This window comes from Notolabrus celidotus, chromosome 17 (assembly GCF_009762535.1).
Source record: "Notolabrus celidotus isolate fNotCel1 chromosome 17, fNotCel1.pri, whole genome shotgun sequence".
Classification (NCBI taxonomy): Eukaryota; Metazoa; Chordata; class Actinopteri; order Labriformes; family Labridae; genus Notolabrus; species Notolabrus celidotus.
Window position 1 is genome coordinate 20,897,313 of NC_048288.1, and position 25,961 is coordinate 20,923,273.

The following is a 25,961-nucleotide window of genomic DNA, read 5'->3' on the forward strand; positions in this document are numbered from 1 at the left end:
GATACATCTACATGTCTATGTTGGGTGAAAACAATCACCAGCAAGCAAGGTTTGTTTTCAACATATTAAAAATAGATTATTAATAGAGAGGACAGTCACAGAATGTTCTGTTCCTGTAAGCAGAGTGTCGGCCTAATTGCTAGAAGCAAACCAGACAATAATTGTATTAAAAAAACCATCCTGGGAAATTTTCTAGGGACATTTACAGCACATGGGACACAAAAACTGATTCATTAGATATTCCACAAATAGCTCTTTATGGGGACACTTGATTACAAGTTGTGTAGACCTGCTAACAAATGAAATTTGATTCACTTTGCGCGAAATGTGGATTAATCACGTCTGCACGAGCAGGGGGGATATGCCAGGGGAGTTAAAAGGGTGGTCGCGCGGAGGTACCATCCATCATAAAGCAGCATGATCCAAGTCTCCTCAAGCAACCTCTAATCACTGCAGAACAAGACTAACTAGACAGAGGTACTGTTTTCTGAACTGCACGTACATTCTGTCGAGTAAAGCAACAACAATGCTCGTGTGAAGTGCACCCACAAAACCGCACACACACACACACACACTCACTCACACACACACACACGAGCATCCCGCATGCCGTGGACACGCACTGTTTATGATCCGTATTGGACTCAGTCAGTTCCCCCTCTTGAGCTCACTGTGGTTCATTCCAGCGTCTCTCTGTATCCTCCGCGCGAGCCGTGTTTCTGCTGTCATCACCGCTGAGCACGCGGCTCCATCACTCCGCTGGCACGAGCCGCAAAGTGAATTTCGATGGAGAGATTAAGAGCGAGCAGAGACCGTCTCGTGCTGGACTGCTTTGTACCGGGGGTGAGTTGTTTCCGGTTGTAAATGTCTGCAGCCCGAGGTTTGTTTACCAGGTGGATCATAGCGCTCACTTGTTTGGATAAGGATTTAAAAGTGAGGCTTTGTTGTTGAAATGATATGTAACAAGTGTTGTGATGGTTAATTCTTCCAAAAACTGAGGCAGGAGCAGAAAGGAAACCTCATGGGATAGTTAGTCCCTATTTAAATGGTGAACTAAAAGCACTTTTGTTAAATTTTCTTATAAACAAAGACTTGAAATATGTTATATAGGCTGTGTTTTGTTCTGAAAAAGAAAGATGAGCTTTAACCATCCTGTAATGTTTGTTTCTCAGTAACAGCAATAATGTTTCTGAGTCAATTTGACCCAAAGCATATTCAATTATCCAAAAGTGTCAGAACCCAGAAAAATCCCAATAAATATTTTTTTAAATCTCATTTCTAACTCCATTACTAACCATGTAAATTGATATTCAGTGCAATGGTGTTCTTTAATTCTCACAGATCATGGTTCAATGAGGATAACTTGCTCATTTTTCATGAAAATTCATGTTAGAAATTTTTCATCTATATTTGGAAGCCCTAAATATAAATACCATAGTTTTACATGACAAATATTTTGTTTATTTTATTTAAATGTTTTCTTTTTATAAAGTGATGTTGATAAATGAACACGACTCTTCTTCTGTCACATGCTGCCCAGATTCTTATGCTGTATTTAGCTACTTTGGAAGGCACATATTGCCTAAAATGGATTTTAAAAAGGGTAAGTTTGACCCATAACATAACAGGAGGGTTAAAACATATCTAGACACAAAGGTTTTGAAACAAGCTCGACTAAATAGAGCTGCTGAGTATACAGCTGAAGTTGAATGTTATCCTTGTCCGGATGAATGGTTTAAATATCACACAAAGCAGAGAGAACATCTGCATACCTTCTCTCCCTCGAGCTGGAAATGTCAGCTTCAGAGAAACTAACCTTTGAGAGAAATTGTGAAACGAATGAGCGTACTAATGTTTCAGACTGAAGAGCCAGTCACAAAGAGAAGCCATTCACACTCTCTCTGTTTGAACTTCAACGTTGTCATGGTCTGAGGACGCAAAGGTTAAATGAGAGCAAGACATCAAGGCACTTTTTAGCCAGAATGTGCAACTGGTACCCTTAGAAGCTTTGTTTGAGAAATGCTTCAATACCATGCTGGGTGCCCAGAAGGTGCTAAAACAAAAACAATGTTTGGATAGAATTAGATGCTAAAGGTAAATATGTTTGTCTTGCAGATTGCAATTCATCTGATAAGAAAATTACTTTTTTTAATGGGGATAAAATGACGAGAGAAAAGAAAAAAAAACAATTAGAAAAGTGAATTAAATGAATCTAAGTTTGCATCCATTGTTTACCATGTGTTGTTTAGTTATATTTAAAAACAATTTTTAATTCTGATAAATAAATAAAAAACACTTTGGTAATATCTAAAATGTATTTTAGCTCCTTTTCAGTATGTTTAAATTATGGTTTACCCATGGACTGTATAAACAATTGATGTAGTATCCGTGAAGTCACCAATCTGTTTCTGAAGCGCTGTTTTGAAGCCAATTGTTGGCGGCAGCCATATTGGAAATGCTGAACTCGACCTAACTGCTGTCGAGGTAAAGAGGCGGGCTTTGAGCTTCCTAACCGACAGCTAGTTTTCCCGCCTGTCAATCAAGTCAGTTCTGCCTCTCATTATGGAAAACTTGTAACCTTAATATCTTTGAAACTGCCATGTGATAAAAAAATTCACCCCCGTACAGTGTGTGCTGATCGAGAAATGAGCTATCCAGACTACACTCGTCGTTTGTACCAGGCTGTGAACATGTTTATTTCTGCTGTAAAGATCGTCTTTCTCTCTTTGAATTAGTGTCTATGTGGTTTCCAGTACTTCTGGAGCCAGCCTCAAGTGGACACTCAAAGAACTGCAGTTTTTAACACTTCCGCATTGGCTTCAATTCTCACAGCCGGAAGCTGCTGCTTTGTTTTACCTCTTTCCTACTTGCATTAAAGCTGCTGTGAGGAATTTTTGGTTTGTGATGATTTTGGTGCCCCCTGTAAACAAAGATGTGCCATGCATCTCTTTGCTGTCTCTTACATATCAAGGCAGTATTTTTTTTTTTAAATAAAATGTCACCCTGCTTTCTTTTAACAGTCAAAAATGTCACTCACTGCTGCTGTTAATGTTTGCTCTGGGAAATGTAAAAAAAAAAAGGCTGTTTCTTCAGCATGCTGTCAATCACCTCGTCTGACACCTACTTCCTCGCAGCAGTTTCAGGCATGAAAAATTACAATATATAGAAATGTTCCATAGTGTTGCTTATTGTTCTGTTTGCTTTTTTAAGTTATAAAGAAGCAACATTATTCATTTCAATCTGTTTCACAACCAGTTAAAAACTCCCCACAGTGCCTTCAAAAACAAAAGCCTACAACCCCTGTGGGAAACAATGCAATGTAAGTCACACTGTGTCACTGTGGAAACTCAAATAAATAAGTACAATGTCACTCAGTGAATCAACTTGCAAATCTCAAGACAGTGGTTGACCTGAATTGACACACAGCTGTGTGAAAACACAATAGACCTGATTGTATTCTTCAGTTATTTGACAATGGTGAAGAGTCCTCCTGTCTATCAGTGTCCTCCCATATATGTACTCACTCCCTTCACAAGCACATCTATACATCTGCATGTGTTTCTGTCTTTCACAGAGTGAGTGACAGCTGCTGTCCGACAGAGGAAACAAGCATGTTTGATTGCCTGTTCCCTTCATAACGGTTGTCCAATTTCATGGCTGTTAGGCTTGTTATTAAGAGCGGGAAGAAGAGAGAGCAGAGGGTATATCCGTGTGCTTGGTTGGACCCTTTGATTAGAGGGCATGGTTTGTGATGCTAAGAGACGGTGTCACATGTCCTATAAATACACAGGCTGACAGAAACACAGCTTGTATTGTTACACCTGCCAGGTCTTATTGATGACCATCCTGACACAACCCACTGGGCATGAAAAACATACACGATATAGCATTTCTCGAGGCACCCTAGTGAGTTCATCTTTTACTTCTTGTTGATTTTCTGGCAGAAAAATCAGCATGTCGTTTTAAATGTGAGAAACATACAATGATTTATTCATCACATTAATGCTTCAGTAACACAGCTAAATGTAATGTCATTACAGGCGAAACAGTCACATGATGATCCAATTGATTAAACCAGCAATTTGAATCAAACTCACTTAGAGGCATTTATTCCAGTTGAATTATATGCATTAGCTGCACTAATTATAGACGTCGCCACAACACCCAGAGGTCTTATAAATGGAGACATGTAAAATGAATGAATGTGTTAAATATTCAAGATTACTTCAAAGACTGGTACAGTAGATACATGGGGTCAAGGTGAGACAGAGTGATCTGTACTGTTAAAAAAGCCTGGCAGGGTTGTTAGAAGAGTGTCTGAATAGAAGGGTAGTTGAAAACGAGCATCTATAAATAAGAAATGATTGTTCTGATTAGAATTAACATCTTAAATCAGGCATATCTGAATATGTTTTCCAAAACATGATGCATGAAATCATTGTTGCCACCGGTGATGCTGCAGAAGAAGAGGCTTGTGTAATTCAGATGAGTCTTAGTTAACATAATCATGTATTCTGGAATAAAATTGGTGGATTCTTAACATGAGACAGTTTATATTGTGTGGTCTATCTGCTGCAGTTGTAACATCACCACCATACTTTACAACCTCTCACTGACAGACAGAATATCTTGTTTCTGCACTCTGCACATTGTGTGCTGTAGACTTTGAAACTTGCTGAGCCTCTTCCATGAATGCACTGATAGAGCTGGCATGTCAAATCTTTTCTTTTTTGGAATGTGAAATAGACACAATCCTATGTTAATACATAGTGTCTCTCCAAAATACTCCTGTTTAGAGAGAAAAAGGATGCAGCTCTCTCTGCAACAACTAAGGACATACAGAACTCCACAGGGGTTAACATGAAGATCTCTGTCAGACACCGAAGTTTGATATTTCTGAATGGATGTAAAACAAAGCCTGTGCTTTCAAGTCTTAATTTTGTAATAGAGGCCTGACTTTGATGCAAATCAATGGACAGCAGTGGGAGGATGAAACTGAATATTTATGGTCTCTGCAGACTCAGAGATGTCCCAGAGTACTTTGGAGCCTTTTTAACAGCAGATGAAATTGCACTTGAAAGTTGTAGGCAGGTTACTTGACAGCTGTGAAGAACTCAAGTGCTTTTTAAAATTGTGAGCAGACTATTAAAGTACCTCTCCTGTGGACGCCACAGTTAAGTACACTTAAAAACATGCAATAATGCAAAGACACCATTAACAGCTACTATTTCTGTGTGTGAATTGGACCTTTTAATCTTTTACAATTGTGGAACATTATCGATCTTTCAATTGATTTGAAAGGTTTGTACGCTCAAAGAAATAATTTGTTGGGTGAACGTAAGAAATTTATGGAAAGAATTTCCACCTAATTAAAATGCTTTCATTTAACGAGACACAATTTTGTTGAACCAACTAATTGTAAATATGTTAAGTGAACATTAAGTATTGACGTCACCATTACTTATTTGCAATTTTTTGGTCTAACTTAATTTTGAATGGTACCATAACAATAATTAATCATGCTGACTGAACAAAACTTAAGTTTTTCAGGGTTGCAGGGAGCTGACTTCGGGTGAAAGGCAGACAACTATTCACGCACACACACACCTATGGGCAATTTAGAGAGACCAATTCTCCTGGTGAGCATGCTTTTGGACTGCGCGAGGAAGCCGGAGTACCTGGAGAGAACCCACACATGCACAAGGAGAACATGCAAACTCCACACAGAAAGGCACCTGACTCAAACCTGGAACCTTCTAACTTTGAGGCAACAGCGCTACCCACTGAACCACTGTGCAGCCCATATGTTCAATCATCAGAAATGATTTGAGCTGTGAGACAAACCTTCTTATCATGTGAAAATAAACTCTAAAATAGTAATTATTGAGAAAATAAGACATTTTTGACATATCAAGAATGTTTACATTTAGCAGTTAAAAGTGCCAACTTAGTTTAGTTGGTGTTGGTGTCAAGTTTAAAAAAAGACCACTAAAAATAGAACTCTATTCCCCAGAGAAGGCAAACAATTACAAACAAAAAATATGGATCTTGACTTGATAGCCTTTAAAATAAGTGCTTACTGATTAAGACATTTCTCCACCGTAGATGTCGCACGTCACTGCCACCCTCTGCTCTGGAGAGGTATTGCAGATGGGATTCCTACCTAAACCCATTACGTTGTGTTGACATAAAACAATCTTGTAGTTTTAAGGATTGTTGTGTTAAAACTACATGATTAAAAATGTTTCACCACTAAACATGAATTAATATAATAGAAGCTACATGTTGTACTTATGTTGATAAAACAGACACCCATGTTGCTTTGTTTGAGTGTAGATGTGCAAGACTTGTAAATATGCCAATCATGCTAAGATAGCTCTCTCTTCCTCCTGCAGAATGCATGACCAATCTGCAGAACGTGTGCCTGAATTATATTGGCCCTGGGCTGAGGGACCGTGAGCAACCACCATGGCATATCCGAACACCAGCATCCTGACAGCCAACCTCAGCGGAGCTCTTGACAGCTATGACTCAGGGGGGAACATCTACCGGCCCTTTTCTGTTTTCAGCGTGCTCACCCTGACTCTACTGGCGATGCTGGTAGTGGCCACATTTGTGTGGAACTTACTGGTACTGGTGACCATTTTAAGGGTGAGGACCTTCCACCGGGTGCCCCACAACCTTGTGGCTTCCATGGCGATCTCAGACGTGATGGTTGCCGCTCTAGTCATGCCGCTAAGCCTCGTACACGAGCTGAACGGCAGGTTGTGGAAACTGGGCCGCGTGCTGTGCCAGGTGTGGATCTCTTTCGATGTGCTCTGCTGCACGGCTAGCATCTGGAATGTGACGGCCATCGCGCTGGACCGCTACTGGTCGATCACTAGACACCTGCAGTACACACTCAAGACACGCAAAAAGATCTCCAATGTGATGATAGCACTCACGTGGCTGCTGTCGTCCATCATCTCACTGTCACCTCTCTTCGGGTGGGGTGAGACCTACTCAGAAGGGATGAAGTGCCAGGTGAGCCAGGAGCTGTCCTACACCATCTTCTCCACCTTTGGAGCGTTTTACCTGCCGCTGTGTGTGGTGCTGTTTGTTTACTGGAAGATCTACAAAGCTGCCAAGTTTCGGATAGGATCACGCAAGACCAACACAATAACGCCGATGGCTGAGGTGATTCATTCATTTTTCTTTTTCAAAACCCAATCTCTCTGAATGAACTCTCCCATCTGTAAGTCACCATGTTGTTATTATTCACTCTGTCAAAGTAATGGGCAATCTTTGCATATACCTGACCCTGTTAACAAAACACATCCCCATTCATTGAAAGTTGAGTGCATACTGTGCTGGAAAAGACAGCAACACTGCGCAACTTTTTTCACATCTTTTCTCCTTCACTTCATAATCATGCATTCACAGAAAACGGGGGTATATTGTTTATATTTTATGGTACATTTGGCTCAATTACCGTATACTAGCTCAGTTGTTCTCAAAGTGGGGTCCTGGGACCCCTGGGGGTCTGTGAACCATAGCGTGGGGGTCCGTGAAATAATTTGAATACATTTCTAGTAAATCATAAAATTGTGCTGTCATTACAAAACAGCATACACCATTGTTATGATACCATTAGGTGGCTTGAAGGGATATGTGAGTCTTGCTACTGTTAATTTTCTGAAAGCGTTTAAGATCAATTACTTGAAAAGTATAAATGCTGTCATGTTGAGTCCACAAGGAATGAAATGACCCTCTGTTTTAAAGTATACAAGTGGTATTTACTTGATTCAAATTGAAGTGTTATCTGTTTATCACTATGGTACAGGTCTGAAGTATTTACATTGATACGTTTTACAATTAAATAGTTCCAAGGGCAACTAAGAGTGCAAATGGTAGTAAGCATGTGCTTTAGTGATGGGAAGTTGAGCTCTTTTCAGAGAGCTGGCTCTTTCGACTCCCGAACGGCTCTTAATTTAGGATCTTTTGTAGCCGTATGTTTTACCTTAATTTTGCAAAAAATAATAGTTTGTGTTGAAAACCCTTTTACGTACAGTGTTTTTATGAGAAGCCTTATAATGCCCAATTGTGTGCATTTCTTCTGTTACAAAATCATTCTCACCCTGATCCTAGGGTTATGATTAGGGTTAGGGTTGTGATTAGGGTTAGGGTTGTGATTAGGGTTAGGGTTGTGATTAGGGTTAGGGTTAGGGTTGTGATTAGGGTTAGGGTTATGATTAGGGTTAAGGTTGTGATTAGGGTTAGGGTTGTGATTAGGGTTAAGGTTGTGATTAGGGTTAGGGTTGTGATTAGGGTTAGGGTTGTGATTAGGGTTAGGGTTGTGATTAGGGTTAGGGTTGTGATAAGGGTTAGGGTTAGGGTTGTGATTAGGGTTAGGGTTGTGATTAGGGTTAGGGTTGGGGTTAGGGTTGGGGTTTGGGTTAGGGTTGTGATTAGGGTTAGGGTTAGGGTTGTGTTTAGGGTTAGGGTTAGGGTTGTGATTAGGGTTAGGGTTGTGATTAGGGTTAGGGTTAGGGTTGTGATAAGGGTTATGATTAGGGTTAGGGTTGTGATTAGGGTTAGGATTAGGGTTAGGATTAGGGTTAGGGTTGTGGTTAGGGTTAGGGTTGTGATTAGGGTTAGGGTTGTGTTTAGGGTTAGGGTTGTGTTTAGGGTTAGGGTTAGGGTTAGGGTTAGGATTAGGGTTAGGATTAGGTTTAGGTTTAGGGTTAGGGTTAGGATTAGGGTTAGGGTTGTGATAAGGGTTAGGGTTAGGGTTGTGATTAGGGTTAGGGTTGTAATTAGGGTTAGGGTTGGGGTTAGGATTATGACTATGGTTAGGGTTAGGGTTGTGTTTAGGGTTGGGTTTAGGGTTAGGATTGTGATTAGGGTTAGGGTTAGGATTAGGGTTAGGGTTGTGATTAGGGTTAGGGTTAGGGTTGTGTTTAGGGTTAGGGTTGTGATTAGGGTTAGGGTTGTAATTAGGGTTAGGGTTGGGGTTAGGATTATGACTATGGTTAGGGTTAGGGTTGTGTTTAGGGTTGGGTTTAGGGTTAGGATTGTGATTAGGGTTAGGGTTAGGGTTAGGATTAGGGTTAGGAATAGGGTTAGGGTTGTGATTAGGGTTAGGGTTGTGAATAGTGTTAGGGTTAGGGTTGTGATTAGGGTTAGGGTTAGGGTTATGATTAGGGTTAGGGTTAGAACCAGATCTAAATTTAAGCATACAGAACCAGAAGCAAACTCATGCAAACAGAACCAGAATCAAACTCATGCAAACAGAACCAGAATAAAACTCAACCAGAACCAAACCAGAACCAAACCAGAACCAAACCAGAACCAAACCAGACCCTGATCAGAACCGAACCAGAACCCTACCAGAACTGAACCAGAACCGAACCGAACCAGAACCGAACAGAACCAGAACCGTACCAGAACCATACCAGAACCGAACCAGAACCGAACCAGACCCGAACCAGAACCGAATCGAACCGGAACCGAACCAGAACCGAATCAGAACCGAACCAGAACCGTACCAGAACCGAACCAGACGTGAACCAGAACCGAACCAGAATCGAACCAGAACAGAACCGAACCAGAACCTTACCAGAACAGAACCAGAACCTTACCAGAACCAAACTCAAGCAAACAGAACCAGAACCAACTCAGGTAAACCGAACCAGAACCAAACTCAAGCAAACAGAACCAGAACCAACTCAGGTAAACCGAACCAGAACCAAACTCAAGCAAACAGAACCAGAACCAAACTCAAGCAAACATTATTTACGTCCTCAGGTTGGCATTGAGAAAAATCTGATGCCTCAGTTTGGATGGGCTGATCCGATTTCTCCTCTCAGTGAATATTTGCCCTGTCTTTAAGAAGACTATCTCTGAAGGAACAGATGAAGCCAGGATACACAGCCTCCCCTCCATCACCTGTATCCTATATCCTCACATGTGATTGGCCGCATGGCCGCCATGCTGACCAATCAAAACAAAGTTCTGCTGTGAGCAGAGCTGGGGCTGAGCACTGTGAGAGCTAAGCAGCTAAAGGAAAAAACGGTGAGCCGGCTCTCTCTCCGGATGCGAGCCGGCTCTTCTGATTCACTATAAAGCATCGGCTCAGAGCCGCAGCTTTTATATATCTCAAATCAAGAAGTGGACATGAAATTTATTAGTGCAAAAATCTTTTTTTGAGTTAAAAAATACTAATTGTTAGCATTCCTGGCTTCTTCTGAAGCACTAAGCTTTAAAATACTTAAATATTTCTTAAAATAAGTTTTCCCTGCTAATTTTAAGATCACAGTTTTCTAAATATTACGTCTTATTTTAAGAAATCTTACCAAGCAAATTTTCACTTGTTCTCGGGGTGATTTTTTTTTTGCTTATTTCAAGGTAAAAGTACCTTGAAATAAGTTTGTTTTCTTGTTTTTGGAGGGGCATTTTTTCCAGCGCATCAGCCATTGCCTGATTACAATTCAGAATGTGTTTTTATTTATGGTGCAAAAAAACTGTTAACAGGAAGTCAGATGTTATATGACAGGAGTGCAGGGTGATCTGATAACAAGATGTTCTTTTAATACCGTTTTTGATAATCTAAAGAGCGATCTGAGTCCTATACACTGATGCGACCAATATATCAGTATAAAATGAGCATTATTGTATTGTGTTATCAGCAGTTTGGTTTACAGCACCTTGTAAATCTATAAATGTGTTAGCCGGCAGCTAGTAATACATCAATTTTGCTATGGCCTACCTAAAGACTTAGACTCACCCAATTTAGGACAGTTGTTGAGTTTGGAAACAACAGCACTATGTGAAAGAGAACTGAGATAGAAAGAAGTAAGAAGAGGACTAAGAATGAAAGACTCAAACAATATAATATGTGTAAAGAGAGAAAATACTAAAAGAAGTCGCTTCTAGTTAGGGGACTAAGAAAAATCAGTACATATTGATATTGAATCAACTGGTTAGGTTCAGAATTGATCAACAACCTCTATCAGGGAAAAAAGAATCCTCCTATATCGAGAAGGTGGTACAATTTAAATGTAGAAGTATAGTTTAAATATGTAGATGGTAAGCAACTCTTCAGTCAGCAACATGTGAGGTAGAAAACAGAGGAGAGGGGCAGGAAAGTGCAGAGTAGCCACGAAGGGATACTTCAAAAGATCCCAGTCGATATCTAACTGCCAGCAACAGAGGAAGCATTGGCCAAACTGTCGGTTTCCACCTCCTCACGTCTCTGGGCAGAGCATTTTAATGTGGCCTGTTCAAGGACACAGAGACATGATGCTTGTAAATGCTGTAAATTATGTTGGCCAGTGTTGCAGCATAAAGTAGACATTACAAAATCAAATAGTCGAAGGGATGGGAAGCTGCAAATTGTGGGGGAGGGGGAGGAGGTGGTGGTGGTGCAGGATGGAAGATGGATGGCATGAACAAGCAGGTAGCTGTAAACATGTTAGAGCCCAATCATTTGTTGTACTTACACAGTTTATGAGACAGAAGATATTGGAGCTCATCAAGGCCTGTCAAAAGCAGTAAAAATCTCAAGGAAGCTATTTATATATCTTGGTATTATACACAAAGGTGTGGGAACCTGCTGCTCTGGAAACAAGCACACACAAAGAGCCACTACAAGCTACATCTCTGCCTGAATGACCATGGCAACAGACAGCCACACTCATGTGAACATAGAGGCAGGAACCAGATTGCTGTGTCACACTATTACTCAAGTTAATTGGAAGTCTTACTCCTACCTGCTACCACAACAGAGCCCGTTGTAAGTCTTTGAAATGCACACTTGTAAAATAAGGCAGGCCTAACAAGACACACACGATACAAGTGAGAGCTGGAAAGACTTTTGCTGACAGTGTGACATTGTGCACATCACGTCCAGTCCTCAGGGAAATGGACATGCTGTTCAAACACAAAAACACGTCCCCAAACAAGAGGACCCATTGTTAACATTGTCATCACACCATCTAGAAAAACTCTAGGGGTGAACGAGTAGAACTAAACTCCCCCTGACTTGTAAGAAATCTGGTTCTTAGGCCAACCATTGGAGCACAACAAGCCAATGGCTTCCTGTCCTGTGGAAGAATCCACACTAAGAGCAAGGTTGCAATATGAAACATAACAGCGCATAAGGAAAGGAACACAGAGACTAAACATGGTAGTTTATCAGACACAGGTGAGACTAAAAAGACAGGTGAAAACAAATAGGCTGGGGCAAACACAGAAAGACAGGATGTGCAGTAACACCAGTGGAAAGTGTTCAACAAGTTAAAACAGGAAATGATAGATAAACAACAAAATAAATGAAATGCAAAGTGAAACAAGAAGACTACATGACACCAAGAGTAAGAGCTCATCTCTGGGAGTAACCTGTGCTTGAGAGTCAGACCTTATGGTGTGGGCACATAAATCATGAGCTTGGGATGTGCATTGTAAATTATTCACTCAAACAGTGTGAGGACATTATTTTTAATGGGACATGAGAAGGCACTGCTGTTTAATATGTAAGGGATAATGTAGGCCTACAGCATGTAGGCTGATATAACCCTTTCCTACATCTTATACAGCACCTTATGAATGAACACAATGTAATACCATAGACTGTAAAAAATATGGACGTAGTATCCGTGACGTCACCCATCTGTTTCTGAACGCTGTTTTGAAGCCAGTGTGACGTAAAGAGGCGGACTTTGAGCCTCCTAGCCAACAGCTGCAGTGTTCCTGCAGGCAGCTGTGCCTCTCATTCGAAGACTAGTAATCTCAATATCTTCAAAATTGCCGAAATTAGATAAAAATTCACCCCCCTCACAGTGAGAGGACATCGAGAAATGAGCTATTCAGACTACACTCATCTTTTGTACCAGGCTGTAAACATGTTTATTAATGCTGCAAAGATCGTCTTTTCCCCATTCATGTGTATGTGACTTCCGGTACTTCCGGAGCCAGCCTCAAGCGGATCCTCGATGATCTGCAGCTTTTAACACTTCAGCATTGACTCATATTTTTAGACCGGAGGTTGCCGCTTGTGTAATACGGTCTGATATGAAATGACAAAACAAAATGATACAATATGATTTTGATACAGTAAGATACAATACACGTTGTGCAGTTTGATACATGGTGTCTTATTGAAGAAATTATTAATCAGACAAAATTTGAGGAGGAAAATATTTTAGTGATTTTGAAGGATCCTATTTTTTGTCTGCTAAGTAATTGGTCCATTAGACTTGATGCTTGAACAGCTGTCATACTAACTGTAAACTCTGCAGCCCTCTCAAAATCGCTCGCTCATCTGTTACAACTCACATTAAACTGACAGCAAGAATCACCACAACACCTGTTTGAGTTCTTTTGCTTATTCCTCTTCAAAGTTTGCTGACAACTTAATTTTTATATTCAACAGTCTTTCAACACTGCTGACCCCAATATTCTACTTCATGAGCATTTCTTAATTTAGTCAATTTCTCTTTCGTAGTCTATAGCTGGACCAACATCACATTTACTGGACTTCTGTCTGTGGATTTATTTTAATCAGAGTTATTCCTCTAGAGTCTGTGATATTACAGCTCTGTCATTAGCAACAGTCTGTCTCTATAGTAGTGGTCTGCCATGAGACAAACCAGACCTTAAAACAGGTAGCTAAGATACGCAGTTACACAAAAGTTGGTAATAATAATAATAATAATAATAATAATAATAATAATACATTTTATTTATAATGCGCTTTTCTAAAAACTCAAAGATGCTGCACAAAGGATAAAACATCATATAAAACAACAGAATAATAAAAACATAAATAAAATACATTTAAAAGCAATCATACGTTGAAAGCAGATCTAAATAGGTGGGTTTTGGTGAGTGATTTGAAGGTGGACAGGTTGGTGCAGTTTCGAATGTTAAGTTATAAGGCATTCCAGAGGGAAACTACAGAGAAAGCTCTGTCCCCCTGGTTCGGTGCTTGGTGTCAGGTGGTAGGGAGAGTAATAACATTAGTAATGTAATAACATCCTCTATGTTTTAATGCATTTCTATCTTATTTTGTCTAGATAAACTATCCAGTATTAATCAGGGACCATAAGTATCTGATGTATGAGCATATGGATAAATAATTGCAGCAATCCAACTCATCACCATCAGCTTGTTAATTTGTGCCGGCAGAAGGTAAAAGGCTATAAATACCACCCCCGGCATCTTTAATGGGCCGCTGCACCTTCCTAACTGTGGCGTTCCTCTAATCAGCAGACACAAAGGTCTAGATCTGTTCCGCAAGCATTAGCAAACATTTAATCAGGCAGATTTTCCCCTTGAAAACTGTCACGACATCCACTCTTCGCCTGCCTTTATGGTAGTAAATGCAGCTTGGAAACTACCTCAGAGATAGAGATTACACCACTCCTAGACATGTGAGAGCAAACACATTCTTCTTTCTATAAAAGACTTCTTACAGAATGGAGCGACTCGACATTCATTGGACCTGGCAAACAATAGGGAGAAATGTTTTTACTGAAAATACAGAGAGAAGGCTTTTCTCCTTTCATTTATGTAATGCATGCACTCACATATTCCCAGAAATCCTCAAGATACCCCTGAGTTATACAAGTTTGGTTTGAAATTAGGGGTTGTGCTCAAGGAGGACTGATCATTAACTAAATTAGCGTCATGTTTTATTGCTTTGATGAATCGACTTTAATGTCAAGTTCCATTGCCCAGGCATTCAATTTAGCAGTAGAAGCAATGAAACTCAATATGTTTCATTAGTCTTTTTGCTTCCCACAGACATACACGCAGCTTGTGCTTGTATTAAACTGGTCTCATTACCCAGCCAAGGTCTATTCTCATCATTCACCAAAGTACATCGAAGAGCCGCGGCATCGAGCCCTGCAAAGTGCCTGCACACAGAGTTGTGATGTGAGGGATGGCATCAACATCCAAGATAATAAACCTTTTGCTCTCATCCATCAACAACACCCACACAAAGACATTAAGAGCAATGCGCACACACACACATGGCACCAGAAATAGAGTGTTTTGATAAGGGAGGTGCACAGATTCTTGGCCTGGATGCACAAATCACTCAACATTACAGTACCAAGAGCCATGAAAAATATACAGCTAATGTCACTGCAACTATGAGAACTGACTGATGTTAAGACTCTCCTTCCTCTTGTCTTGTTAACCTCTATTTCTGGATTGAGTTTTTCAAGCGACCTTAAAACAGGCTGGCATTGTGAGTGAATTAAAGATCTTCAATGTGTTAAACACACTTGTCCTTCTGTGATGCTCATTCGCTCTCACATAACTTTTAACAGATGTGATAGTGTTCTCATCAAAGACAAGATGACAGTCACAGTGTGTTAAGGTTTTACTCTCAATGCTGCTGGAAATTCAAAAGAGCTATTAAATAATTAGCAGAGCAATACCAGAAGGGATAACAGTTATCCTGTCTTCATCCAAACTTAAAATTTTTTTATCAGCAGCAGAAACTCACAGATAATAGAGCTGTTATACCATGTTCACAAACTTCTGGATCACTTGTGTAGTTCACTCTGAAGAGCAAATATAATCACAAACTTATGTTGTATGCAAGCTAGCAACACACTCACCAGCCATGTGAAATATTAATTTAGCACTTCAAGAAACTGTTCTTTCAGCGTGTCATTTCTCAAAACTAACATCCATTTTTGTATTTTAGCTACCATTATCATTATTTTATTTTTTACTTTTTAATATTGGTTTAAATGTTGCTTTAAGATTTTATTAATTAAAATTTTTTATTATTTCATTTTATTGTTATTTATTATTTATTCAATTATTTATGTCATCTACTTTTATTGATATTTTTAGCTTTAACTTTATCTTCAACTCTTACCTTAGCCTTTTTAATGTATTTATTTTAACTATTTATATTCTTAATATTAATTTGACGTTTTTATTTATTTTAATTACACATATTTTATTTTATTTCCTTTTATTTCACATATTTTATTGTTGTCGGTGTGCATTGGTCTCTATTTTAAAATCCGTTTTTGTTTTTCAATATGTCTTGCCATCATTACATTTCTGCTTCTATCTTTTTTTCGATCGCTGTAAAGCACTTTGGGTTGCATTTGATTTGTATAAAAGGTGCTATATTAATACAAATTACACAAACACAGTACATACCCTCTTTTTGTCAGGTTTAGTGGCTTTGGACAGAGTGGGGCTGGCTTGTTTAGCTAGCTTACTGCTTCCAATTCTTTCTAACCTAGCTAACCATCACCTAACTGATTTAGCAAACAGCGCTTTCTTCTCATCTAAATCTCAGTAAGAAAGAAAATGTACATATTTTCCAAATTGTCAAGCCACGACTTTTAAACATTATTTACTTATTTACTGATGAACTAACTTCCTGTTCATTTTGGCTGGGACAGCTTATAATTGAGTAGAGTCAGCTAGCAGCGAATGACCTGTTTGGAAATGAGGGGTTAAAAACATGATAACTGTAGGCTCGAGAAAGAGAAGTTTAAAAAATGAAGATGGCACATGAAATAAACATTAAATAGAACGCAATATGAGATATGGCGGTGTTTAAAGACTGATACATGCAAAAACATCCTAGGATAGAAAGGATGTACATTTTATTTATTCTCTGGGAGTTTTCTTACATCAAAAACAATGCTTTTCCCCTAAATTATAATTTCCACAGCAAAAAAATGCATATAACTGACGGTATTGAATACGGGTACAACATGTCTAACATGCTGATTATCAACGTTCAGGCTCATACAAATATTCTCCATGGACATAATCTTCTAAAGTGAAGGCTCAGACCGCTAATTGTGGTTTTGCTGCAACAAGAGAACTGAACAGAAAAGTACTTCAGACTCACAGTTTCAAGTTTTCAGCCGACTTATTCTGATTGAGAAAAATGAGCATGTGCATTCGGTCAGGTGTCAGCCTGCAGCGCAACCGGGTCATAATCAGTCTGGCGGCAGAAACACACTCAGACGGCTCTGATGTTGCTGCTCTGCAAACATAGTGTACTAGCAATTTCAACTAGTCTGTTGGCTTTGTATTGAAAGGTGGGGAACTGTCCTGTTTAAAGATGTCAACCTTTGTGTCTGTGTCGTTGTTGGCGGCAGTTGCGTATTGATCCTCTTTAAAAGCGCTCGTGGAGACCTGACGCACAGCTGCAGCCGCCAGCTGAGCGTCTCCGCTGTGTGCTACACCTTTAACAGCTGATTCACATCGAAACATGCTTTAAACTTAAAACGCCTCCCTGATAGCTGAGTGTAATATGAGACCACATGATATTCGTTCCACATGACGGAAAATTGAAAATGTAATTTCTTAACAAATCAATTAATCGGTACTCGATTAATTATTTACATCCCTAACAGAAACCCTTTCAGAGTGAGGTCCTGCTTACCTTGTCAGGCTTCCAATCTGCTCAAAACAACCCTCTCACCATACATTAACCCTCAGTTGTTATAGTCCTATCCATCACAGAGATCAGGAAAATAGCCTTTCCTGTTGTTTAGTTTGAAATATTGTTAGCAGGCTAATTAATGTAAGTTACATCACAATAAAACTGATGCCCTGTACAATAAACAAGAAATGCTCAAGCTAATCAGCACTGAAATAATTAAACTGTTGACACAAAAAGACAACCAAGATAACTGCTCAATAAAAAACTCAGCTCTCAGTTTGCTGTGAGGAAATTAACTCCATATATTTAATGAGCAAAAACCATATTGTATAATTTGAGTGAGCCAGTTTAGATTATGTTTCAGGGTACATCATAACCTCAGGTTTGAAACATCCTTCCCAGCAGTCCTTTGCTTTTAACCTCTAGCCTCTGCTGTAAATGGGTTTGCTTCATCCATTTTATCAGGAGCAGGCCCTGCTGGCCTGTATTGATTCCGCTGAACTCCCTCCAAAGGGATCAAGTTTCTTCATTCCTGTGCAGGAGTCTGTTCAAATGTTGAGCAGAAACCTGACAGTCAGTCCGTGCACTTTACTTCTGACACATTTAGAGGATTGGTTTGTCTTTGTAAAAGGCGCTGAACGACCTGGGCAATTTCACCAGATGAAAAAAAATATCAGCCTTGAGCTCTGCTAGGCAACAATGAGTGAGGAGGAAGTCAGCAGATTAATGTTGACATTTTCTTTTTCCTTTTGCCAGCTCTGCAGTGTGTTTGTGAAATGGCACAAAATGGGCTTCTGAAAGATGCAGATTAAGACACAGCTCCCGCTCTGTGCTGTGTGTGTTCGATTGTGTGAGTCTGTGTATTGCTGTGTTGATTCACATGTCTGCTTAGCCGGCTATAATCTATCTTTTGTTGAACAGCCACAAAATTTACACTTCAGCGGTTTCTTTTTTCTAGCCTACTTTGTTAAAGATATTGCTTTTCTAATGCTAACTAGGTTTGTCTGATTGATTCATAAATCAATGGAGTCACTGATTCATTCTCTTCATGGCTGCCTCCCAGGTGAAGGAGGAAACACAACAGCCGCAGATGGTGTTTACTGTGCGCCACGCCACCGTGACCTTCCAGACGGACGGGGACACATGGCGTGAGCAGAAGGAGAAAAAGGCAGCGCTGATGGTCGGCATTCTGATCGGCGTGTTCGTACTTTGCTGGATTCCCTTCTTCATCACCGAGCTCATCGTTCCGCTGTGCTCCTGCGACATCCCGCCCATCTGGAAGAGCCTCTTTTTGTGGCTGGGCTACTCCAACTCCTTCTTTAACCCACTCATATACACCGCCTTTAATAAGAACTACAACAACGCCCTGAGGAATCTCTTCTCCCGGCAGCGCTGAGCCACTCTGCACACTCAGCAGACACACTACACCAGCACACACTCCCTCAGACAGAAAGGGACTAACCTCAGACTAACAGACTAACCTGTCTATTTTTATCATTCCATCAAATTCAGAGAGATGATAACGGGAAACTATGTCTTTCAAACTGTGTTCTCTCTGTTTATGCTTCATTTTATGTGTTATCATTCTGAGGTAACCTCACAGCTGGACTGAGATGGCTGTCTGAACGCGAATTTCTACAAATAGTGAGGACTAAATTAGCTGTGCTGTTGCAGCAGCACATAAAGTTATGTCTGTATGTTGGTCTATTTCAGACTTATTAGTGTGAAGGCATTTACACTCTCTTGTAAACAGTTTCATCATCATATGAGAGGCTGTTGGGAATAGGTTCATAGTAAGGCTGGAAGAAAAAAACCTCATTAATCACAAAGCAAAACAAAACTGTGGATTCTTAACCAGAGAGCAAAATGCTCAACATTGTAGATAATAATTCAAGCTAAGAACAGAATATATCTCTAAAAAGAAGTCTTCAAAACCTTTCAGTGCAGGGATAAAATATGTAGTGACTGCTAAGTTGTAGAAATGTACCCATCTTTTCTTGAAGTGTATTTGTACACATTTCTGGATAAATGTACAATCTCTCCTCTGATGCTGGCTACCCAGTTCATCCTCTTTGACCTCCCATGTCTTTTAGCAAGAACCAGGGAATGACAATAAAACTGCAGCCATAGATGATCAAATGCAACTCTAGATAAATACCATGCGATACAGGAAGTATGTGAACTGGCATAAAGCCGTTATCACAACAGCTCTGTCACAGGATAAATCAGCAGGAATTCAATTGTTGAAAAAAAAATAATACACACATGTTGCTTAATTGTATAGGGAAGCTAACTCTAAGTGCATGTTTTTAAGTATGACTCATAGAGTTACATTACTGTAGGAGGGTAATGGGAGTACAAAAAAAGCTATTATAAACCAAATACCCACAAATGTCCCTAATAGGCTCAGCACACTGCCTCAGTTGGTATAATGATGCTCTCCAACTGTGGCTCTTTATCATCTTTTACAAAACGTCTCCGAGACCTGCACAAATTGCCACTTTCTTCTGATGCTGAACAACTTTGTAGAATCAGTGAGTCTTAATTTATAGTGTAATATAATATAAAGTGAGGACATAAGCATGATAAATTGTTCCTGAGCTAACAATGAGCTGTAGTTTTTTAGTACGATCACTTAGAGAGAAAGATTATGTGTGTTTGTTCACTGGTTTTAACGCTGCTGTTCAGTGAAAACAATGTGTCTCTGGATTAGGAGATTTAAAGTCTTGTAATAACCTCAAGGATTAAGGGTTAAGGGTTAGCTAAATCAAAACTATTTAAGAGGACTCTAGTACCTAAGTTAGCTTGCTACCGCTGCTGATGTGCCGATGCTAAGCAGGTTCATGTTTGCATGGACCTTCTTAGCTTAATGCGCATGCATGCTCACATCTGCTACTTAGGATTTGGCAGGTGAGAAAAGTTTTTTTCAATTCAGGTAAAAACAAAAAAAAACAAAAAAATTGAAGTTACATGATGGTGCTTTAAATTCAGGGGTTCAACAAGTACAAATCATCCTCTGGGGAACATGAATGTATGATTTTCACTTGAAGACAAAAATGTCACACTGTTAGTGGGTCAGGGGGAAATACCTAAGCTGATGTTTTACAAAAGTTATCTTGGGGACTAAACCCAGACTCAGAGTCGTCTATGTCGTCTATGACTCATGCACGTGAACACCGGGGGTTCAAGACATGACTTAGACTTGATTCGGTGACAACACTGCTCTGGGGACTTTAGATGCTAAGTAATAGTAGTGCCATTCTTTTATACTGTCTTATAATTAAATTGATGGGTATTTCACAGGTTAAATGAAAACTCTGACCTTTATGTTAAGTCAGGGTAATACCAGCACCATATGGTTGCATCCATTAGGCTGTATGGATATCACAGTTAAAGCTGCTGTTGGTAGGAATTGTGTAAAAAACTTAACTTTTTTTCTGCTGGGTTTGGAGAAAAGGTCATAATGGTACTCATCGGTAAGTGGAGTAAATAATAGAGACTCTGCGTTCCTTATGTGTGTTGTACTGCTGTAAACAGGAGTTTTAGCTCTTGAACCACTGTTGCTTAAGGGACACATTGTTTTCATATGACATCCGCTCTATGATTATAAAGAAGTCTTTGAAAAAAACTTTATAATATAAGAAAAATATAATTTTTTCTACACATTTTTTTGTATACGATGTCAGACAAAAACCTGCAAGACAATAGCAATGTACAGTGTGGATATTAATTCAGGCTTATTTATTATTTATACAGTATCTACCTGACCTCAGCCTTTTACTTTGATTTGTACTTTTAATGATGTTCACTGTATCTCAAACACACACAGACTTCAGATGAAATGGCTTATAAGTAAGAATGATTTATAATGTATCATTTTACACATTAAATGAATAGCTTCAATGGTTAAAAAAAAAAAGGGAAATGATTTAAACTATAGTACATATAAAGTTGAACAGTGTAATACATTAAAAGATGAAGAATCATAAATATACATGAAAAGAAAATGAGCCCGCTTATTGTAAGGGTGAGATCCGTGCTGTGGTGATTAAATAAATGCATGAGATAGACCGAGACAGTAATCATCATTATTAAATTCTTCCAGATATGATAAAAAAAGAAACAAGAGACAGTGCTGGTGAAGCTGTCCACTCCCTCTTAGCTCTTCTTTCATGTTTTCCTCATATGACTTGCTGGTGGACTTGAGCCTGTGGTGTTCTGCAGGAGTCAGATATTTAAATTACCTCTCACTGCCCTCCAGATTGCCCGAGGACGGTTCATTATTCACCCTTTGCCCCTCTCAGTTCTTGTTCTGTGTGATGACCCAGCTCAGGTAAAGCAAAGTGTTGCGGAAATGTGTTGTTTACAATTCATCCCTGTTCTCATTATTCATGTTCAAAGTAGGGGAAAAAATGGGCAATTACCTCGTTCTTAGAAACCCATTTGAGTATTCAAACCTAAAAAACAAACATGAAAGTAGTGGATTTTTGGGGGGATGGTTCATCATGTGTAATTGTGTCTGTGTTTTTTCAATGTGTGCATGTTTTTCTCCTACAGAAGCCTTGGATAATAAAATGACAATAAACTATTGCTTAATTTGTGTTACACAGCTTCAAGCTTGGCACTTTGACATAAAAGAAAATGAAAGTAACATTTAAAGCAGTTATGTTCTGCCATGAGGCACACTGCGAGATGTTTGCTAACAGTTTGCTACATGCACAAACACACACACACACGTACTGTGTTGGAAAGTGAAAGGAAGACAGAATACAGTGTTTTGGCTCTGATAGTACATTTGTATGAGCCTCACTGCCTAAATACTGCAGGTCATTTTACAAACAGGCATTGGTGTCCTATCTTTCTATGGCTGACACTGCCAGCATGCACGTTTCAGAGCCAGGAGTGAGTCTGCTGCAGTTCAAAGGAGAACATCCATCCATGTTTTCAGGCTAAACAGAATGCATGAAAATGCGGCTTGGCTAAACTGACTTAGGATTAAAAAAAAAATCCTCCTGGGAAGGCAAACCTGTGCTTTAGCAGTGGAATTTTACAGAAATATATGAAATGCAGCCGCATGTTTAGTGATAGAGTGTAGTTTGTTTACACGCTCTGAGTGGAGGAAAAATATGACAAAGGAATGGAACATGTAGCAAACACAGACACCTGTCAGAATTTGTTTCACCTCTGTAAACAGCATTGACTGTATGAATATTTGCAAACACAACTGCATGAATTTTCCCCCCAAGTTTAAACATAAACTTGGCTAAAGTTCACTGAGGTTTGCAGACAGGCCCGAGTCTGCACTTCCCTGCCTCTCTTATCTTAACAACAAAGTCGAATCAGCCTCTTCCTGTCTTGACGCCACGTCTGCTGTGTGACTGTGTTGCTCTCTGTGCTCAACTTGTTATTCTGCGACAGCTCAGTTTTATCCAAACAGAAACAACACAGCAGGATGGTGGAGGAGAGGATCCTAGTGAGTGTATGTATATGTGATCTGAATGAGCGCAGCAGTCTCACTCTCTCGCCCTCTGCTCTGCTCTGCTCCTCGCTGACTTTTAATTCAGGTTCTCGGGGCATAAACAGAGGTGATTGTAGGAGAAAGGAAAATTCTAAATTCTAAAAAGCTCCAGAGGAGATACAAGCTGATAAACCTTTCTTTGCCTCAAGACTGAACAGGGATGGACAAAGCTGAGTGGAAATTGTAATACTTCTCATAATTGAACACATAACTCTGCTTGGGTTCTTGGTGAGACTGTAGGTTAATTTAGAAAAGTAGGGGAGACTTTCTTTTATTTTACAGGTACATAAGCTTATTGAAGCTGTATGTCTATATTTCCAGAAATTGTAACTGTGAATATTATTATTTTTGCATTAGTTTCATGGGAGGAAAATCAAATTTCAGATGGAAATGCAAAAACAGCAAAATACACACACATACAAACTCAATGAAAAAAAAAAAGCCTGCTAGCACTTTGAGGCTAATACGAGATACACAGAAGCTTTGAAGCTAAACGTTAATATGTAACAGTGCTGAGCTGCATTCTGTTCTGTGCATAGAATGATGAGCTGGGGGGCTTTTAATCTCTAAACAGGAACAGAATAAGTAGTCAGTTATACACTTGACGTTTTACAGCAGCTCACTCAGTAGCTAGAAATGAACAGCAAGTGATATTAGCATTAAACCTAGCTTGCTCGCCAATTAAAGCTGGGATTGGTAGTCAGATTTAGATGCACTTTTTGTTATACTGGTTAAAATTATCTTTATGTCCCGATGACAATCAATACATAATGTGTTCTTAAAAAAGAGCGAGAAAACCCGCCATCTACAGCCAGAGTAAACCTGAGAAAACACCAACCAATCCCTGCCATCAGGGGCCAAATTATGAAACCAATCAAATCCCGCCCTGCCGTTCTGCCCGCCTCCTGCGCGTACATTTCATGTTTGTTTGTGTTTTAAATTTCACTGTGATAGTTTTTTGGTGTTTCTTACCGCTGAGTGAGACATGAGTCGACGTAGTGCAAAACACAAACGATGTGCTGAGGACTAGGCGGGGTCCTGAGGACATGCTACATTCAAATTCATGCTAGTTTTCCGTGACTACCAACCATAGCTTTAATCCACAATGCTGTTCTCCTGATATATTGGCATGTAAAGATTACAGTAACCCACTGCAGACTTATCAAAAACACTTGGAGAGTTCATTTGCAAAAACAGTTAACTCACTTTTGAAAAATTTAAAAAATGTTTCAAAAAACATATTTTTTCTAATACTAGCTTTTGGTATGATCAATCAACTGAGGTTGGGTGGCTTTGACTAAGTCAAAATGACTTTATTTATCAGAGATATCTTGAAAATGTAACTTTATTAGTAATCTATATAAAAAAGAAATAGGTTTTTTGAAAATGTATATAAACAGAGTTATCTGTTTTTTGCAAATGAATTCTTCACTTATATAAATTACCATTCATTGAAAGTCCAAAAGGTGCGGATACATTTATTGGTATAGCATCAAGACTGCTAAACTAGTCGGCCTATAATACAGCTGAGAGAGCCAGAAGTACAAATAAACATACAGATCTCACATTACAGTGAGGGAAATAACCGACATTACGAACTTGATTATGCTTTTGTACTAAAATTGCAAATGATACAAAAAAATGCTTGGCAGGCAGAATGTGGACCATACCATCCCAGTTTAGCTTGTTAGTATGCTAATATTTGCTCGTCAAGTAACCTGGAGATGACAGGAATATGATGGAAAATGATAAATGGACTTGCACTCAAAAAGCCTTTCTGGAGTTGAGACCACTGAAAGCGCTTTTACACTACTTGACATAATCACCTACTCACAAATACATTCATACCTACATTGATGGCAGAGGATGCTAAGCTAAGTACTGCTCAGTATTAACTAATTCCACCCACACTAATTCACATGCCAGTGGGTATGCCACTGGGGGCAATTTAGGGCTTCGTGCCCAAGGAGATGTGAGTGCATAAGCAGGGGATTGAACCCCCCACCTAATGAACTAACTCTACTACTACAAAATATCTTACAAAAATATGTTTCTACATATTTGAAAATCCACAAATGTCAGTTTTTATTTTAATGCATCTAAAAGTCAATGACAAGTTTGATCTAGACCAAAGCAAGAGACACATGCTGCGTTTTTTTTTCTTGATTATATGTGTTCTGAATGAGGAAAAATGATATTCATGGCATAACAAATAAAAAAACAATTCAGCTGTCAGGAGCAGTTTCCTCCTCAATGGTTCTCTGAGATATAAGGGTAAGTAAAATGAAGAAGAACAAAATGTGCCCATAGATTTAAGGAAACAGCTGTGCAATCCATAATAAAACTGTTAATGAGTCAGAGAAAAGCTCTTATGCTGTGACGTTTTCTGTTAGCCTCTATAACTAAAGCAAGATGAAGGAAAACACTTCTTCAATCCAGCTCAGATTCCTCACTCTTGTTCAAACATCTCAGGTGAACTGAGCTCTGAGCATCGATCTGCTTCTTACGTCCTATTGTGTGTGTGTGTGTGTGTGTGTGTGTGTGTGTGTGTGTCCTTTCTCATCTGACCCCTGCACTGTCATTCACTATGATAACTCTCTGCAAGGCCATGAATTGTTAATACAATGTATGTGGGAAGCATCTCAAACACAGTGAGCAGATACTGCTGTGCTCCAGTCCCACGGATGAATTAAGATAAGGCTGTGACATTTTAGATGGAAACCCCCTGGAGTCCCTCTAACAGCCTTTCTAAATAGAAGTGCATCATGTTGCGAAAACAGTGAAGGCTTTCCCAGTCCCATACCATCATTTATTAGTGTGCACCCCTTAAGCAGACGTTACTAAAAATGTCAGCAACCGTTGTTTCTGATCAAACATTTTTAGTCTGCATTTGCTTAACCCTCCTGTTATGTTTGTTTCTTAGGGACAGCATATTTAATAATTCAAAAGTGTCAGAACCCCATAAAATCCCAATTTACTTTTTTAAAATCTCATTATTAACTCCATTACTAACCATTTAAGTCAATA

At 39.4% G+C, this 25,961-nt stretch overlaps 1 protein-coding gene across 1 annotated transcript; it reads left to right on the plus strand.

Annotated features, from left to right (window-relative positions):
• Nucleotides 1–554: 554 nt before the first annotated feature.
• Nucleotides 555–22,026, plus strand: htr5ab (5-hydroxytryptamine (serotonin) receptor 5A, genome duplicate b). Its single transcript, XM_034706042.1, has 3 exons — nt 555–843; nt 6,396–7,176; nt 18,480–22,026. Exons 2-3 carry the CDS (start codon nt 6,469–6,471, stop codon nt 18,810–18,812), a joined length of 1,041 nt encoding a protein of 346 aa, XP_034561933.1. The 5' UTR covers nt 555–843; nt 6,396–6,468; the 3' UTR covers nt 18,813–22,026.
• The last annotated feature ends 3,935 nt before the right edge of the window (nt 22,027–25,961 follow it).

Coding starts and splice junctions, on each gene's coding strand:
- htr5ab (XM_034706042.1), top strand. CDS start 6,469: ATGGCATATCCGAACACCAGCATCCTGACAGCCAACCTCAGCGGAGCT. Junction 7,177..18,479: donor CAATAACGCCGATGGCTGAG/GTGATTCATTCA, acceptor GCTGCCTCCCAG/GTGAAGGAGGAAACACAACA.